The sequence below is a fragment of the Clupea harengus genome, chromosome 6, assembly GCF_900700415.2.
Source record: "Clupea harengus chromosome 6, Ch_v2.0.2, whole genome shotgun sequence".
In the NCBI taxonomy this organism is placed as follows: domain Eukaryota; kingdom Metazoa; phylum Chordata; class Actinopteri; order Clupeiformes; family Clupeidae; genus Clupea; species Clupea harengus.
This window is the reverse complement of record NC_045157.1, coordinates 29,905,081-29,921,232: the sequence shown is the minus strand read 5'-3', so window position 1 is coordinate 29,921,232 and position 16,152 is coordinate 29,905,081. Positions and strand designations below refer to the sequence as shown.

Here is a 16,152-nt window from a genome sequence, read left to right as displayed (position 1 = left end):
CAGAAAAAGAACAGCCTGGAGAGAGCTACCTATCTGATTACCGTAGTTACATGAGGCCGGCCCATGCCAGCTCAGCTACGGGACTTAAAGCAAGCCGGCATGTCATCGCTACATACGGTGAATTATTAGGTAGGCGGCCTTTATTAGAGACAGCCTAACGTGCTTGGATTGAGTTACTCCGAGATTTGGTTAAACAGGCTCTTAAAGTGAATGGCATGATGCTGTGAAAATTCCTGTGACTGCCACACTGAAACAAAAGTTCTAGTCTTTCTTCATCTTTGAGTGCTTTGTTCCATGGGGAATTTGGATGAGGTAAATGACTGCAGCACAACTGGCAGCCACAGATGCACCAATGCTGGAGAGTTTGGAGCTCTCCAAAAACAATATAAAGTTCTATTTCCACTATATAACATTTGAGCACATCCCCATTTACAGGTTGGCACAGAGGCAGTCTTGTGCATACACCGCTGCAGGACAGTGCATTGAGAGGCCCCGTTTTAGCTATCGTATAGGAACGCAGAAAACCAGCGGGTCACCTAATGATTATAGGTGGGGCTCACAAGGGAAGAAATACAATGAATCACTCTCACCCTCTTGTACAATGTTCTTGTTCATGGTAATGAGAATAATACGAAAATGAGGCCTTAAATTCAAAAACCATTAAATGGAATATTGTAGTATTTTTCTTCAGGACCAATAGGACATATTACAATTTGGCACCGAACTTTAAAGACTCACTGATTTTTCTTTTCCAAATTTAACTTCCATCATGAAACACTATTTATAAAAAAGCAACAGTAAATCATGTCTGAATGTTTAAACCAGACCAATAAACAGAAGATGTCTACACAGACATAGACGCTGCTTTAAAAATAAAAAATAAAAAAAAAATCATATTTTGAGTTCTTGAGGGGCATCCAGTACCACATGGCATCAGCAGCCTCTGAAAATGAGACCAAGGATGTTCGCTCTCGGAACTGTTAATGTGTGCGCTGGCGAGCCGACTGCTGGAGACATGTCCTTCATTAGGCAGCTGTGGAGAAGGCCTCGCTGGGCCCTGGAGATGGTCTGAGAACCACTGAAGGCCTTTTGAAGCAGCCCTCCCTCCCCCTGACCTGGAGCGGCGCGGTCAGGCCTTCAAATTGAGTACAGTAACAAATAGTTACCAGATAAATACAAAGCGCCCCAAAGTCAATACCAAGGGGCTTTCTGTGGCTTTGTGCAAAAATGAAAACCGTCACGTCCAAACCATCATGGTTCGCGAAAAAATCTGGATGAACTTAATTTTTTAAAACAATTTACAAACTTCAAATGCTCCTGCAAGAACCGTTGCAATTATGCTCCGAGTTTAGTGTCTCAAGCAAATTCTCCAAGTAAATAAAAAAATGTGCGTTTGTGAAGAATAAAACATTCTGATGGCAGCCAAAAGGCATTTTATCTACGCATTAACTTTTATGATGAAACCGCATCGAAAAAAACAAACCGTTTGCTCTTGAGTGTTCGCAGGACAACTCCGTCTGCGAGCAGCCCAGGCCAGATGGCATGCAGAGAGGCCTGTGTTCACACAGAGCTGCTGAGGGCCATGAGAACAACAACAGCGTGGCTGTGGACCAAACGACTGGCTGAGGGCACCTACAAAGTGGGGGCCCGGGCAGCCTAAACAGGTGCCAAAAGTGCAGCATTGGGGGGGATGAGTGTATATGAGAGGTGTGAAGCCAGTGGGCCTCTACCACCCAGGGGTGTCATGGTGTACCTACGTTCGTCCGGCGAGACGTGCGACAGGGTTTGCCCTCGGACCAGCCGGCAGGTGGATCCATCGCCCGCGCAGACTCCGCAGTTGTCCTCTTTGGCGTTGCTCCCGAGCTGTCGATCGCATCCCACCTCCTGCCAACAGCAACAGCTCCGTCACAGAGGGGATGTGGAAGGGGAAGGGGGTGGGGGTGGGAATCGTACACAAACACTCTGCTTTCAGGAATTCTGCTTGTTTTCCAATCGTTCCTGCTCGCTGTTCCTTGACCAATGCTTAATATAAATGTGCCCACAGTGGTGGGAGACCACATAGCCTCATTCTGTCAGGATGAGGAACCGAGCGAGGAGCCCGTCTCCACACTCATCCATCAAAGACAACATCATCACACAGCACACTCTCTTTTCCGGCACACCTCCGGCTCTCAGCTCGGGCGTGAGCCAAGGAGCACCGAACGCCAAACTCCATTTAGCACAACATTGAAGGACATTCCTTCCACATTTGGATTGAATTTGCACCTACTATCATTATCTGCATGCATGCAATGTTGATGTTTTGACAGTCTGACAAAAAAAATGTATTAGTCTCTTTTCGGTCTACAGTACAATACAAAACAGAGCGATACTTCTGTGAATATAGCTAGAGGAAGGTCTTAACATGCACAGCTCTATAATGACATCTTTTACACTCACCCAGAACGTTTGTTGTGATTGTTTTTCCTCCACTCATGCATTAACCTTTCATTTCTTGTGCACTTGGGGAACATCTCCATCTGAATGGCAGCGATATAAAGGGACTCGGACAGAGAAGAGACTGCCACGTGAGAGGCGCAGCAGGGAGAACAATGGCACTGCATTCCCTCTCAAGTAGACAGCCGTAAATCCTCCGAGGTTTTTCCCATTCGTCAGCGCACCTGTTTTCATGCTATGGCCAGCTATGCCTCTGTTCCACTGATGTGGGATTGAAATGTTAGCCCCCTTACTGTGCTTAATGCCATACTTTGTTTTCTTCATCTCTCTCTCTCTCTCTTCTTCTTCTGAATGACGTCTCTGGAGAGTATCTACAGAGGCACCTGTGATTCGATTCACTCAGCAAGGATTTATTTCATTTTTAAGGGGGGGGGGGGGGGGGGGGGGGGGGGGGGAGATGGCCTCTTCTGTTGAAAACACCCCGCCTCTCCCCATCTACCTCGCACGACGTGCTGCTGTGCTGGGCTGGGCTGGGCTGGGCTGGGCTGGGCGCTTCCCCCTGAATTTGCCATCTACAAGAGGAATGCAGCCAAGTTTCACAGCTGAACGTCAGGGCTTAAAAAACAGTTTACGCTTCCCAATGCCATGGGAAAGTCAGCCAGCAAAAACAAACAGCAGAGCAATGACCGGTAGCGCTGGTAAACAGGCACATGTAAACAGTCAGGCATCATTTAGGGCCATTTTTCCTAATGGCCCAGGACTCTGGTCAAATTAGATACAGCACAATGCAACCAGAGTAAGCTGGTATGACATGGCATGGGGCAAAATGACCATTCAAATTTCGGAATTTTGATATTCTACCTCGGTGCCGGAACTTGAAGGCAGGGTTACACTGGAAATGACTCCAACCACTCCATGGAATTATGAGATTAGGATTACAGTCAGACAATACGATGAATTGTTCAGTGACAAAAACAGGTCAAGGCAAATGAAGGGAAAAGTCACCGCTTGATGTGGTGATCCTCAAGTCAGAAAGTATCAGTGACATGATAATAGCCTAGCCCAGAGCCATGAGCAGAGGGTCGCTCCCCCTAATTATGAAGTGGTGGTCAGCTTTCCCAAAGCATGTATTTGTATTGGAAATTCATGTCAAATCCTGCCCATTATGTGAAGGCAACTTTTCAATGAAGGGGAAAGTAATTATCCTCCCATTCCAGGAAGCAGCGCTTTTGTGAATGCTGGGCCTTGTGCGTGTGTACGCTGGAGTCATGGTCAGCTGGAAACCCAATCCAGACTCTGGGCATCGGCCTAACCTTCCCCCCGCGTCCAGTCCAGCCGTCTCCTCGGCCCCCTCTCTCTGAGGAATGCCGGACCCCTTCAGGGGGTTGGACTGGCCTAAATGTCCTACACACACATACACACACGCACATACACACACACACACTCACACTCACACACACACTCACACTCACACTCACACTCACACACATATGCATGCGGGCACACACACACATAAGCAAACGTGCGCACTCACACACACACACACACACACTGTATGGAAAATAAGGTCTGGTCGGGTCAGACTGCCTCAGCTCTTCCAAGGATTCCAAGGCCGCCCTGTACCCGAGCCCGCCCCCCAATCACTAAAAGCACCGATATCTAAATAAGCACGGGGCGATGGAGAGCTTCATCTGTCTAGTGCACCGGAGTTGGCAGGACCCTCACATTCATTCCTCAGCAGTGGAGCTGCTTCCAGCAGGGCAGTCTGCACTAAATATAGGCTCCGGGGGCTTTGGATGTGTCACACTGACTGGAGGAATGTTTCCATGTTTAAGCTTATTATTTCATTATCTTCTCATTTTTAGGTGCATGGTTTCCCCAGGCCGGCTACTGTGGATTGTTCGGTTGTGTCCAAGGAGAACATCTTGGACGGGGGGGAACAGCAGGCCCCGGCAGCGTGGAGTAAGAGCCGTTCGTGGGCTTCGGAGTTAATAGAGATTGATAGCATGACACGGGAAGATGACTTGAGGGACTGTAGCTGGTGCTCAGCTTTCCAAAGGGAGGAGGATAAATGCTTTCATACACACACACACACACACACACACACACTCACCCACATTCTTAACCAAACTGGCTTATAGACATCATTACACCGGATATTCACACGCTGAAGGGTGTGTGTGTGTGTGTGTGTGTGTGCTGAATCTTGGCACATGAAAACACTCATCTTTGAATCGCACTTTTATAGAGAACCCTATCCCGATCATCACAATGAATTACTTTGTGATACCCAATGCCCACTCGCACCCCAGCCCTACTGTGTTGGACACACACACTGCATTACCTGACAGATCCCGCTGATGCACATGTCAAAGGAGTCTGTTCGGCAGCGCGTGCCATCCAGGACCTTGGGCGCCAGCTCCAGCACCAGGTTCTTGCCCCGCGCCTGGCACTTGAGGGCACAGGGCGAGACCGGGTCGTTGATGACGGGCACCCATTCATGCGTCAGGCCCTGGTACTTGATGTCGTTGTGTGCCGAGCACTGCTGCGCCCTGAAGTCCCCCGACTCTTTTGGGCAGTCCTGGAGGGGGAAGTAAAGTTTGAAATGATCAGCCACTGCCGGTCTTATTTCTCCATAGCAACACAGCCCATCCTAAAGCAGCTATGAACATTCTCCCTGCCCACACGGATGAGTCATCCCAGGCTATAACTTCCATAAAGTGAACGTCTGTCACTCAAACTCTGGGCCGGGCATCTGGACATCTCGCAGATGGCAATCTTAATCAGCGCTCTGCTGTCCATGGCGGTGAACTTTTTTCTTCTAATCAATGGGCAGCAATCAAGTGCTGAGGCCCACATAGCCGTTTGACAAGGCTCAAGTGTCCTTGATTGAGACAAGGCCTTATGCGATAGAGTAATTCATAATGACATATCTTCATCTCTGGGTCAATCATGGAATAAACAGAAATTGGCTTAACTCAAAAGCAAACCCCATCAATGGCAATTTAGTGTGTGTGTGTGTGTGTGTGGGGGGGGGGTCCATCTTCTTGACTGAATTGTTATAAATATTATGCTGGGAAGCTTTCCCACACCCTTTGATGGAAATCATGGTTGGTCTACAATAAAACCAGATGAAACCACTTCAATGGTACAAAAACACATCTCCCTTTGATTAAAATAGCGTGAGAGTGACAGCAGACCTCTTGCTCCTCAAAATAGGCCCCGTGCAAATAAGAGTGGTCAGTTATACAATGGGGGATAACATTAGTGGGACAGTTTCCCTTTCTATTCATTTATAGGGCAGGCAAATGGTGCAGATTTGCCATATGGTAACCCAGAGTTGTAAAAATAGCCCTGGAAAAAGAGGGCCTGCTGCTCTCATCATAGCTCATATTCTAATAGAGAATGGGACAGAAGTGCAGCATACACCCAGACATCCAGGGCACATGAGAAAAGGTCTGCTGGACTCACCATATTACTGCACGTCCTGTACCGGATATTTCTGCCTTCACAGTTTCTGTAATAGAAGTAGGAATAAAAATGGGTGTTAGTTCACACAGCCTCCAGCAGCCTCCAGCAGCCTATCCCTATCCTTGGTGTCTATTCATCCGAGTTCCCTCGCAGTACTCCATTTATCAAGTTATCACCTCCAGTGGCTCAAACATGGCAAGTGTTACCTGTTCCATAGTCTGTGTCAGCTCCCAGGCCTGTTCTAGCACAAGCAGACTGTGCTAAATGTGGGCTGCAACAGCAGCGCTAAGCAGTAGTGGGCAGAGAGCAGGTACCGTGTGGAGCTAAACCTCATGCTATGTGTCCCAGAACAAAACATCCCTTTGAGCACACACATGCACCATGGTGTATTGGCAACCATAACAGGAGCAGGACTCAGTAATCGTTCAGCAATCCAGCAATGAAAACAACTGCACGCGGCAACGCTAGCAGGTCAACCATTCTGGAGTAAATACATCAGTTTTGTCTTCAATTATGCAATGGGAAGAGGCAGACTACACTAATGCCATTCAGCTGCCTCCAAGTCCAAACAAGTGCTGAGACAATGTAGGAATACTTCCCAATAAATGAGGCAATTCATTATTTCAAAATCCACAAATCATTCAAACGCATGGTGAGCCGCCACCACACGGCTTTAAGAAAACCATGATTTCTCAGCAAATGTCTAAACGCTTTTTTTGGTCTGTTTTTCTTCTCTTGTGGGCCTCACAGTCGTGTGTATACATCATAAAACTGATGGCTGCCCCGACGGCTGACCCAAGACGGAGCAAATACGTTTTGCAACGACAAAAATATTATCATCTCTCATCCTATGGGGATGCTGCAGTTGTGCAACTGCGGCGACTATCCAGCGTGCATTTTATGGGCGAGCGGCTCCGCTCTCGGAGACGACCTCTGACAGAAACACTGATCCTCTTGGCTGTGTGTTTCTGGACGGGGAAACGAGGGACGTGGTGTGGAGCCGTAACCAGATCAGACGGGACGCTGGGCACGCTGGTCACCAGCTCCAAGAGCAACACAAGGCAAAGACATACTTTGAATTCCCCCTTCCTGTTGTGACTAGAACTTGAGTAAGGCCATGCGTTTTTTTTTCTTTTTTTCTTTCTTTCTTTCTCAAAAGGTTAGGACAGACTCAAAGTGCTCCCACTATCTTGCCTCTGTCCGCTCTCCTGAAGATTAGCAGATGGTTTTTGGTGTAGGCTAAATCCAAGCACCTGTCTTCGCACGGCTCGGTGAACATGAGCAGGTGTCTTGGCTGGGGCCGAGGGAAGCTGCATGAGTGTGCACTGTGAATCACGGTGGACCCTTTGGCTTGACAAGCTCATAATCAACTGGAGAATCACTTCCAGATCTTCCCATAATCAGGGGAGGGCAATCAACAACTTGAAGCTTGCCCATCCACCAGCGGGCCTGTAAGTACTGGCCATCTGTGGGAGACGAGCAGAGATAGAGAGTGACTGTGGTTCCCTTTATCCTCTGATATCCATGCAGGAAGAGAGAAAATGTCTCCATACAATAGCAATAAAGATAATCTTATCCCAAGGCTGCTTATCACTACTTACAATACTTACACTAATCCTTGTTGCAATAAACATGTATGTCTATTTGTCACAAGTTTAAATTACAATATCAAAATCATCAGCAATAACAACTTCAAGGACACGATGCAGCTGATAATTACTAAGTACTAGAGTGACAAATGGAGTGCAGTGAGCGCTAGGCCTTATCTACTGTGGCTTTAGTGGGGCGGGGCAGGGCAGGGCAGGGCAGGGCAGGGCAGGGCAGGGCAGGGCAGGGCAGGGCAGGGCAGGGCAGGGCAGGGCAGAGGAGGCAGGGCAGGGCAGGGCAGGGCAGGGCAGAGGAGGCAGGGCAGGGCAGGGCAGGGCAGGGCAGAGGAGGCAGGGCAGGGCAGGGCAGGGCAGGGCAGAGGAGGCAGGGCAGGGCAGGGCAGGGCAGGGCAGGGCAGGGCAGGGCAGGGCAGGGCAGGGCAGGGCAGAGGAGGCATGCCGAGCGCACTGCACAGGCACATCTGCATCTGGTAATAAAACCTGAGACCCCTGCTGAGCACACGTCTTCACGCACAGGAAACATTCAATTGGAAAACAATGATTCCAGTTTGACGAGGCAGAGCCATAAAGACGCTCATAATGGGATCCAAAGGACGGCAGAGCCGCATTGCCCCTCGTTTCCAGCCGGAGAGTGGGTGCGCCGGCTACCCAGCATGCAATTAGCCCTGTCTAAGCAGCGCCGCGCTCTTTATGTGTTTTATATTAGCACAGTAAAAAGCTCATTACTCCAGGCCTGGCCACTGTCCCAAGACTTCCTCTGCGTTATCAGCTGATGCTCAGAGCACAGGCTTTTTTTTTGCAGTGGAAAGGCCATAAAAAGCCATACCAAGGAGGCAGATGCCAACGGGAAACAGGGCATGGGACGTTATATATGTGTGGCACCAGGCTCCCTAAGTTAACAATAAAGATGGCAAGATGGATGAAGCAGACATGTCGATCCTGACACAACGGGAATAAATGGAATTGGTGCAGAAATCAGACTAGGCCTGATCTGTAGATGAACTGATTTATGGTCCCCAGTTGGCGTGTTTCAGGGAAGTGTGGGATGTTGTGTGTGGGATGTTCGTCTGACCTTGGGGTCCTCCTTTGTTCTAATGTTCCACCTCACTCTCCTCATTTTGGACCACAAGATTCTTCAACAAGGTGTGCCTGCAGCATGATGCTGTGTCCCCACAGCAAATAAAGGATCTCCGTTTGGTAACCCTTAACTCTGGTAAGCATTCAGTGACTGGAGCCACTTCAAATCTTATTGAGTTTTTCTCTGAAATATACAATGAAACGTACACAACGCTCGTTTTCGGTGAAACGCGTCGCTTCCCTGACTCCTTAACTCATTATCCAATCTGCACGATGTAGTCATGATGTGTTTTGTACATGGCCTCAGTAACTCCCTCAGGAACACTTTGGGAGGTTCATGACTTATTTTCCATGATGTCTCCCTAATGGTTGAAATGCTTTTTTCCCAATGGTGAATTTGACATAAAACAGGGAGGTGCTTCTCCACATAGGAGCGCATGCCAGGGACAACATCAGATTCTTATGAGACACTGAAGGCAGAGTGATGGATATCTGTACAAGTACGTATGATTGCAGCAATCATGGCTAAGAGGAATGACATCAATCAAATGGAAAAGAAACATCAACATCAGTTATCCGACAGTGCCTTTTACAGTTATAAACTGAGGAAAAACAAACAAACAAAAAATAAAATAATTAGAGTTCAACATTTGGCTATTGAGATTTGGGTATCTTGCAATGGAACATGTACAGAGAGGACATTTGTACTGTTTTGTGTTTGATTCATTTCTTCAGGTTATGGGAATAAATCAACCAGAAATGATTGAATCTGCTGTTTCTGTGCTATTGGCATTTCTCAAGACGTCTCAGGTCATTCATTTCATGAGGTCTTCTCCTGGAATATTCTGGAAGCTATGTTACTACGATGTCCTGTGTTAACTAGCCACTTGACTGTTGTTTTCATTTCTGTGTGGCATGGGAGAAATGATTGTCCAAGACGGGACTTCACAAAAAACTTTGGCTTGATCCACTGGACCATTTGGCCATCTCCACTGTATGCATTGTGTGATTGAGTGGACATTTGCACACAAACAACCTATCAACCTATCTAAGTCCCCTTTCAATGGCATGAGGAACGCTGAAGCTCTTGGACACAGCTGTATAGCTGCAACAGTACTTGTGAGTGAGTTCCTTCATATGTTTGTGTGTATGTGTGTGTGAACAGGATGGAGAGATGAAAAGAGAGAATATTTGTGTGTGTGTGTGTGTGTGTGTGTGTGTGTGTGTGTGTGTGTGTGTGTGTGTGTGTGTGTGTGTGTGTGTGTGTGTGAGTGTGTGTGTGTGTGTGAGTGAGTGAGTGTATCTGCAGAGACTGAATGGCATGTTGATGAGGCAGCCGGCGCGTGACCTGACCCTCCGTTCAGACATCTGCGCAGGGAGTAGGAGGCCCCACCCCCGCAGGTGCGCGAGCACTCGCTCCAGGTGCCCCAGGCGTCCCAGCCGGCGTCCCTGTCCTCGTCTGACCGCGTGCTTCTGGAGGCCTGGATGGGACACACAGAGCGGAGAGCCCATGAACATCACTGTCCTCACTTAGCTCACCGCATCCTCCCTCCCTCCCTCCCTCCCTCATCCCAAGGTGACATCACTTTTGAAATATGATGAAAACAATGTGCTCTGTACAGACGTGAAAGCTTAGCCAGTGCTTTTGAAGATAAGGGTGTTGGGCCGTAGAATATGCTGTCAGTCAAGGGATGATGTTGAAAGTCCAAAGTTTGTTGTTATTCACAGACTAGTCGGAGGTACTAATTTCACACACACATCAAAAGCTACATTTTACAAAAGCACATCAAAAGCTACGTTTTAAAGTACGTATATATGAGATTGCGTGAGAGGAATTTGAAACAATAGATCTTCTGTACAGTGTCTTTATGTGGGATCTATCCCATATGAAATATATCTGGCACTAATATTGTGGAGGAACAGCGGAGGTTTATTTTCATGTAAGAGGGCGAAAGGTTGATAAGTCAAAGTAGCAAGAAGTCACTTGTGCATCAATATCAAAAGTAATGTTTAGCTTGCTGTGATCTGGTTCATGACTAAAAATAATTTGGTATGCTGTATTTAGGTTTTAGTATTTGTTGGCAGGACTTCACTCTTTTAATGGAGACATATTTTCCTTCAGTGGGGGTTTAACATTCTGTGGTACTGAAAATACATTACAAGGCGGGAACAAATCCTTCCTTTAAATATCCTTTAAATATAAAGCAAGATATTATTCTAAATCAGTGAAAAGGCATTGAGGTTGTGCTAATGGTCTCTGGAGAAACACCCCAAATGACATACATATGTTTCATAAGCACAGAAGTCCCCTTTGAAATCTTGTGATAAGGTATTGATTACTTTGGCAAAGTTCCCTGATTTTCATGCACAACATATCTGATTTCCTGACAAACCCAATTCCATGCTAGGAAACAATGCTGGAAACTAGATGCAGACAATGTTCACCTTTCCATCAGGATATGAGTTTCCAGTGTGCAAACAGGCATTTCTCTGCGTATGTGAATAATGACAGTCACATTCAAAGCCGGGTCAATGTGGCAAAGCAAAGCTTTAGTCTATGCTCCGCATCCGCATAGTCTGGCAGAGACAACTGCATCCTCGGTATGAGAAACAGGCCATTTCCCAAGGAATACTGGCAACACTAGACACCATTTATCGTCAAAAGTTTTGGCTTGTGTGTGTGACAAGTCGGAAAATGTGATCCTATTGTAAACGCACATAGACAGACACACATACACCACCACCCCCCTTCAAAAAAAAAAAAGTCTGATTCATGTCACTTTTACAATTGCTGCGTCCAAACAAGCGGCCAGACATATTGGATTTGTAACCAAAAATCTAATTTGTCAACTAAATGGGGCTTATAGTGAGCAAGACCCATCATCCCAGGGTCGGACACAAGTCATTTAATGTAGCTATCAGCATCTCCGTCTCAGTCAGAAAAACTTCAGAAGAACTGAACCCCTTCGGTTCTCACACCTACGCCCCAACAACACTGGTCTGGGCTGCAGTGATGACACGAGGAGCTGGTTCAGGGAGAGGCCTGAAGCCCATCCATTATGCAGAAGTGCAGTGGGCTGCCTTTGTTGGATTCTTCTCACCAAATGCAAAGCAGCAGGAGGAGAAGGGAAGAGGTGAGGGAAGCCTGGAAATGGCCCCTTGGGTGAACCGAGCCGCAGCAGGTTGAGGCCCTGAAGCTAATGGGAACCTTCTCCGCAGCTTTTCTAATGCAGCGGCGGATCAGGAATACCAATCAGATGGTGATATGAATCACTACACTGTTCAAGGTACTTACAAGTCAATCCATAACAGGAGGGGGGGGGGGGGGGGGGGGGGGCGGGGGGGGGGACTTTGCGCCTGCTGGTGTACTCCAGGGGCCTTGTCGGCTTTATCTTTCCCAGGTTCTGCATATCTTCGAGCAGAACAGTCAGGCGCGAGAACCGGGGCTTTTCTGGCGCCCGCTCACCAAAAATAGGAAAGTTGGCCAGGCTTCAGCGTGTGATGTCAGCAGTCCCTGAGATGCCAGGGAGAAAACCTGACGCTCCTAGTGCACTCTAGTACGGAGAAAGAAGAGAGGCGTGGAATTAAGAGAAACGAAAGGATAAGATGGACAGACAGAAAAAAGAATGAAAGTAAGAAAGTGAATGATGGGAATGGGGTAGGATTGAAAGAATACCTTGGAGGGAAAGTTATTTTTTTCTTTCTGTAGGCCTCTGAATGGAAATCGATTTACTTTCAATTGTACAGCCTGTTATTCCTGGACGCTGGCGGTGGACAGAGGCATTTCTTGCGGCCTCATCCAAATTGCTTGCACAGGAAAAACACTAATTCCTCTGACAGCATTATTTATGCTTGGTCACCAACATTAACATTAGCTCCGTTCCCTCCGCGTTCGCTTCGACTCCATTGAATGCGGGCGCGGGAGCCTTTGGAAACCCCTGACCTTGAGCATAACCGAGGAGGGAGTGTTGCACAAAAACGTTCCTCCTGTTACATGGATGGAAGCCCGCGCGCTATTGCGCCGGTGGGAGGGAGGCCCTGCCTCGCTCCGCTCGCACATGCCGGGGCTTCGCTCGGCTGATGAAAACTAATGGGATCAACTTCGGCACTCGGCCCGACTCGACTCTCAGCCCCGCCGTTGACGACGACCCCGCTCCTCCTCATCTGCCCCCAAATCAGCTGAGCCTGACAGTCAGCAATAACCGCACCGGGGTAGACGGACTCTGGTCCAATCGTTTTTGGCCGGAGCCTTTATGTACATTCTCCCATCGAGAGTGCTGTTTCGAGGCTGAGGGATCAGCAGCGTGCCCGTAGACAACTCAGCGTCGGAGCCCGTAAAAACAGAATCCCACGGCCTGGGTAGAGAGCGCACTCAGCAGTCATACCTAGGGCTGCACACACACACATCACACACCTCCTGATTATGTTATGGAGGTGTGTGCCAGAGAGAGACTGCGATGGAGGAGGGCAGGACGCACTTACACTCGTTCACCCCTGGGTTGAGCGTTTCAGGAAAACAAGGGCTCTTGCATCACCTATTTGTTCTGATTTTCCTGGAGGCCCCTCAAGATAAAAGGCAAAGGGGGCTTGCTCTCTGCTCTGCTCTGCTCTGTTGTCAGATTGCACTGTAGTTTACGTGACACCATAATTGCTGACAGGAATGATACCATTGTGGTTGAATGTGTCGAAGAGTATTTGTGCTTTTGAATGTGTCGGCACTCGAGCAAGTATGTGCACTTGCATGTCAATGTTTATGTACACATATAAGACCTTCATGTGTCAAGTGTGTGTGTGTGAGTATGTGAGTGAGTGTGTGTGTGTGTGAGAGAGAGAGAGAGGGAGTGCGTGGGTGAGTGCATTTGCGTGTGTCCGGCCGGCTGCGAGTGCATTTCTGCTCCTTAATTCCGTAACTTGGACGACCGTCAGGGAAACCCGACACCCACCACTGCAGCCTGCTAGTTATAAAAGCCTGTTAATACCTGCCAATGAAAATAGGCCTGCAGCAGTGGACGCCGCTACGATTTCGCCTGGTTAGCCTCTCCTCTCGACAGCGGAAGCCCAGGGAGCTGACGAACGCCATGTCTCCCCCGCTGGGTGGAGCCGCTTCCAGGCTCCAGTCTGCTCTCCGCGACGTGACTAACCGCATCATCCAGGTGCCATGGAGCCGCCCCCCCCTGCTGAACTCAATTCCTCTGTGCTGTCACTCAGACTCGGTCTCCTTATCGCCGTCAGCTCTCAGCTCTCAGCTCTCAGCTCGCCGTCTAGAGCTGCACACCTTTTTTTGCCTGTGGTTGCTGTTACAACGCACATGGCTAAGCAAAGCAGGCCTGAAGGCTGTTCTCGTGATTAAAATGAGGCTTTTGTGTGTGTGTGTGTGTGTGTGTGTGTGTGTGTGTGTGTGTGTGTGTGTGTGTGTGTGTACGTGTGTGTCTGTGTGTGTGTGTGTGTGTGTGTGTGTCTGTGTGTGTGTGTGTGTGTGTGTGTGTGTGTGTGTGTTGTGCTCACGTTAATGTGGGCCTGTCTGGTGGTGATTCATAAGGCTGTCTGGCCATGTGCAGGGGCTCATTAGATGTCATTACACTCATTCCCTGCGTGATTGCAACTGAGCCCAGTCCCCCTCGGCCAGGTCAGGCACCGTCTGAAATGTTCGGAGACGACACAAACGTGCACAAGAGCACAAGCGCCGGCCGCTTCGAGCACAAAGAGACAGTTGTGCCGACCCCGCGAATTAGTAGCGCGGGGGATTAATTGAGGCATGAGTGTACCCGAGTGTGTGGCAGGGACTAGAGCACAGGGTTGAACCTCGGGGGAAAACATTAGGAAAATGAGGCTCGCTCCTTTCAACACCGTGGCTGGATGCATACCATACACACACATTAAAAGACCAGGAGGAGTCATGTGAGACTGGTTTATGGTGTTGAGTCAATGCGAATTATTCTGCACCCCAAAACACCGCCCATCTCAGGTCAGAAGCAGGAGCACCGCACACTAGATATAAAATCATGCGGCACGCCACGTCCAACACCCTTTCAGCGGCTGGTAAAGGTAGAAACCCAAGGAGCAGGGCATCTGGGGAACAACAGCGAGACGCATGTAAAGATGTGTGACTCACAAAACCCACAATCCTCGGGAGGACCCATTAAAAGGCACTCGGGTGAACGCAGTGAAAGTCTGAGAGGAAGAGGAGAAAAAAGAAGCTGAGGCCATTCCCTTGGCAGTGACAGATACCACCAGGCTGCCTTCTGTCACAACGGGGCACCCTCAAATAAGAGTGCAATTACCCTTAAGAGAGGGCTTCGGAGAGGTGTCCCTTTAGTGCTAAATTGGCCTTCCTCGATAATTTTTTTCCTTGCAAAATTGGGCAGCCTGCTTTTTTTTGGTCAAATCATGCCCCAAACTTCATGCACCAAAAGGTTCAGATCTCACACTTGAACTGCTTTTGAGTTTCCTGTTTCTAATAAGCGACCTGCGCAGATGAACGGCAAACCTTTCATGACTAATGAACAATTGGCACCAGCTTTCATTTCAGTTCTACTCATCTGCAGTTATGTGAATAACACAATACAACAATGCACAGACGCAAACAAAATAAATATCACACACTCAATAGTATTATTACTGATTATCAACATTCAAAAGTCAAATAATTACAATTCAGAGTTTATCGCTGTCATTGAAAGAATGTTTTGTATGAACGACATATTGCATCGAAAAACCATATGTGAACAACCAAATAGGCCAAGCAGCTTCCAATAATAGCAGTGAGTGCGGTAATAAACACATTAAAATGGTCCTTGATTCCGGTGTTGGCGAGGCTCCTGGCTGGTGACAGTCCAGAGAGACAGCCATCTGCACAGAGCCCAGAGGCTGATGAGCGCAGACATATGGGTGGCGACTCTGGGAAAGATCCAGACTCAACTCGCCCCCACACCGACAGGCGGGGAGAGGAGGAGGGAGAGAGAGAGAGAGAGAGAGAGAGGGAGAGAGGGAGAGAGAGAGAGGCTGACAGAAAGATAGGCACACAGACAGGAACACAGATACAGATAAACAGACAAGGATTGAAGGCAAGACAGACAGACAGACAGCCATATACATACGTATATGTATATGTACATAAGTGTACATATGTATAAACAGAGAGTGAGGGAAGGAGAGAGAGAGAGAGAGAGAGAGAGAGAGAGAGGGAGGAAGAGAGAACAAGAGAAAGTCTAGCACACAGAGATAAGGGTCCAAGACTGCCGTCTGCAGGGCTCGGCCTTCTCAGTCTCACACAGTCAGCTGGCCTCAAGGGAGCTTCCAGCGGAACCCTCTCATCAATCATATCTCAGCTCCAGATGTGTTCATGTGTGTGCTCAGAGTGTGAGGACGTGAATGTGTGTGTGTGTTTGTGTCTGTGTGTGTGTGTGTGTGTGTGTGTGTGTCTGTGTGTGTGTGTGTGTGTGTGTGTGTGTGTGTGTGGGTGTGTGTGTGTGTGTGTGTGTCTGTGTGTGTGTCTGTGTGTGTGTGTGTGTCTGTGTGTGTGTGTGTGTGTGTGTGTGTGTGTTTGTGTGTGTGTGTGTCT

At 48.3% G+C, this 16,152-nt stretch overlaps 1 protein-coding gene across 2 annotated transcripts in view; it reads right to left on the bottom strand.

Annotated features, from left to right (window-relative positions):
• Positions 1-16,152, bottom strand: part of adamtsl3 (ADAMTS-like 3) — a 112,434-nt gene that overhangs the window by 45,174 nt on the left and 51,108 nt on the right. For both annotated transcript variants that reach the window (XM_031569711.2, XM_031569712.2), the window contains exons 4-7: positions 9,945-10,072; positions 5,908-5,953; positions 4,781-5,017; positions 1,758-1,884 (exon numbers count right to left, since the gene is read on the bottom strand). In XM_031569711.2, coding sequence (XP_031425571.1) covers positions 1,758-1,884; positions 4,781-5,017; positions 5,908-5,953; positions 9,945-10,072 — 538 coding nt within the window. The remainder of the gene's footprint in view (positions 1-1,757; positions 1,885-4,780; positions 5,018-5,907; positions 5,954-9,944; positions 10,073-16,152) is intronic.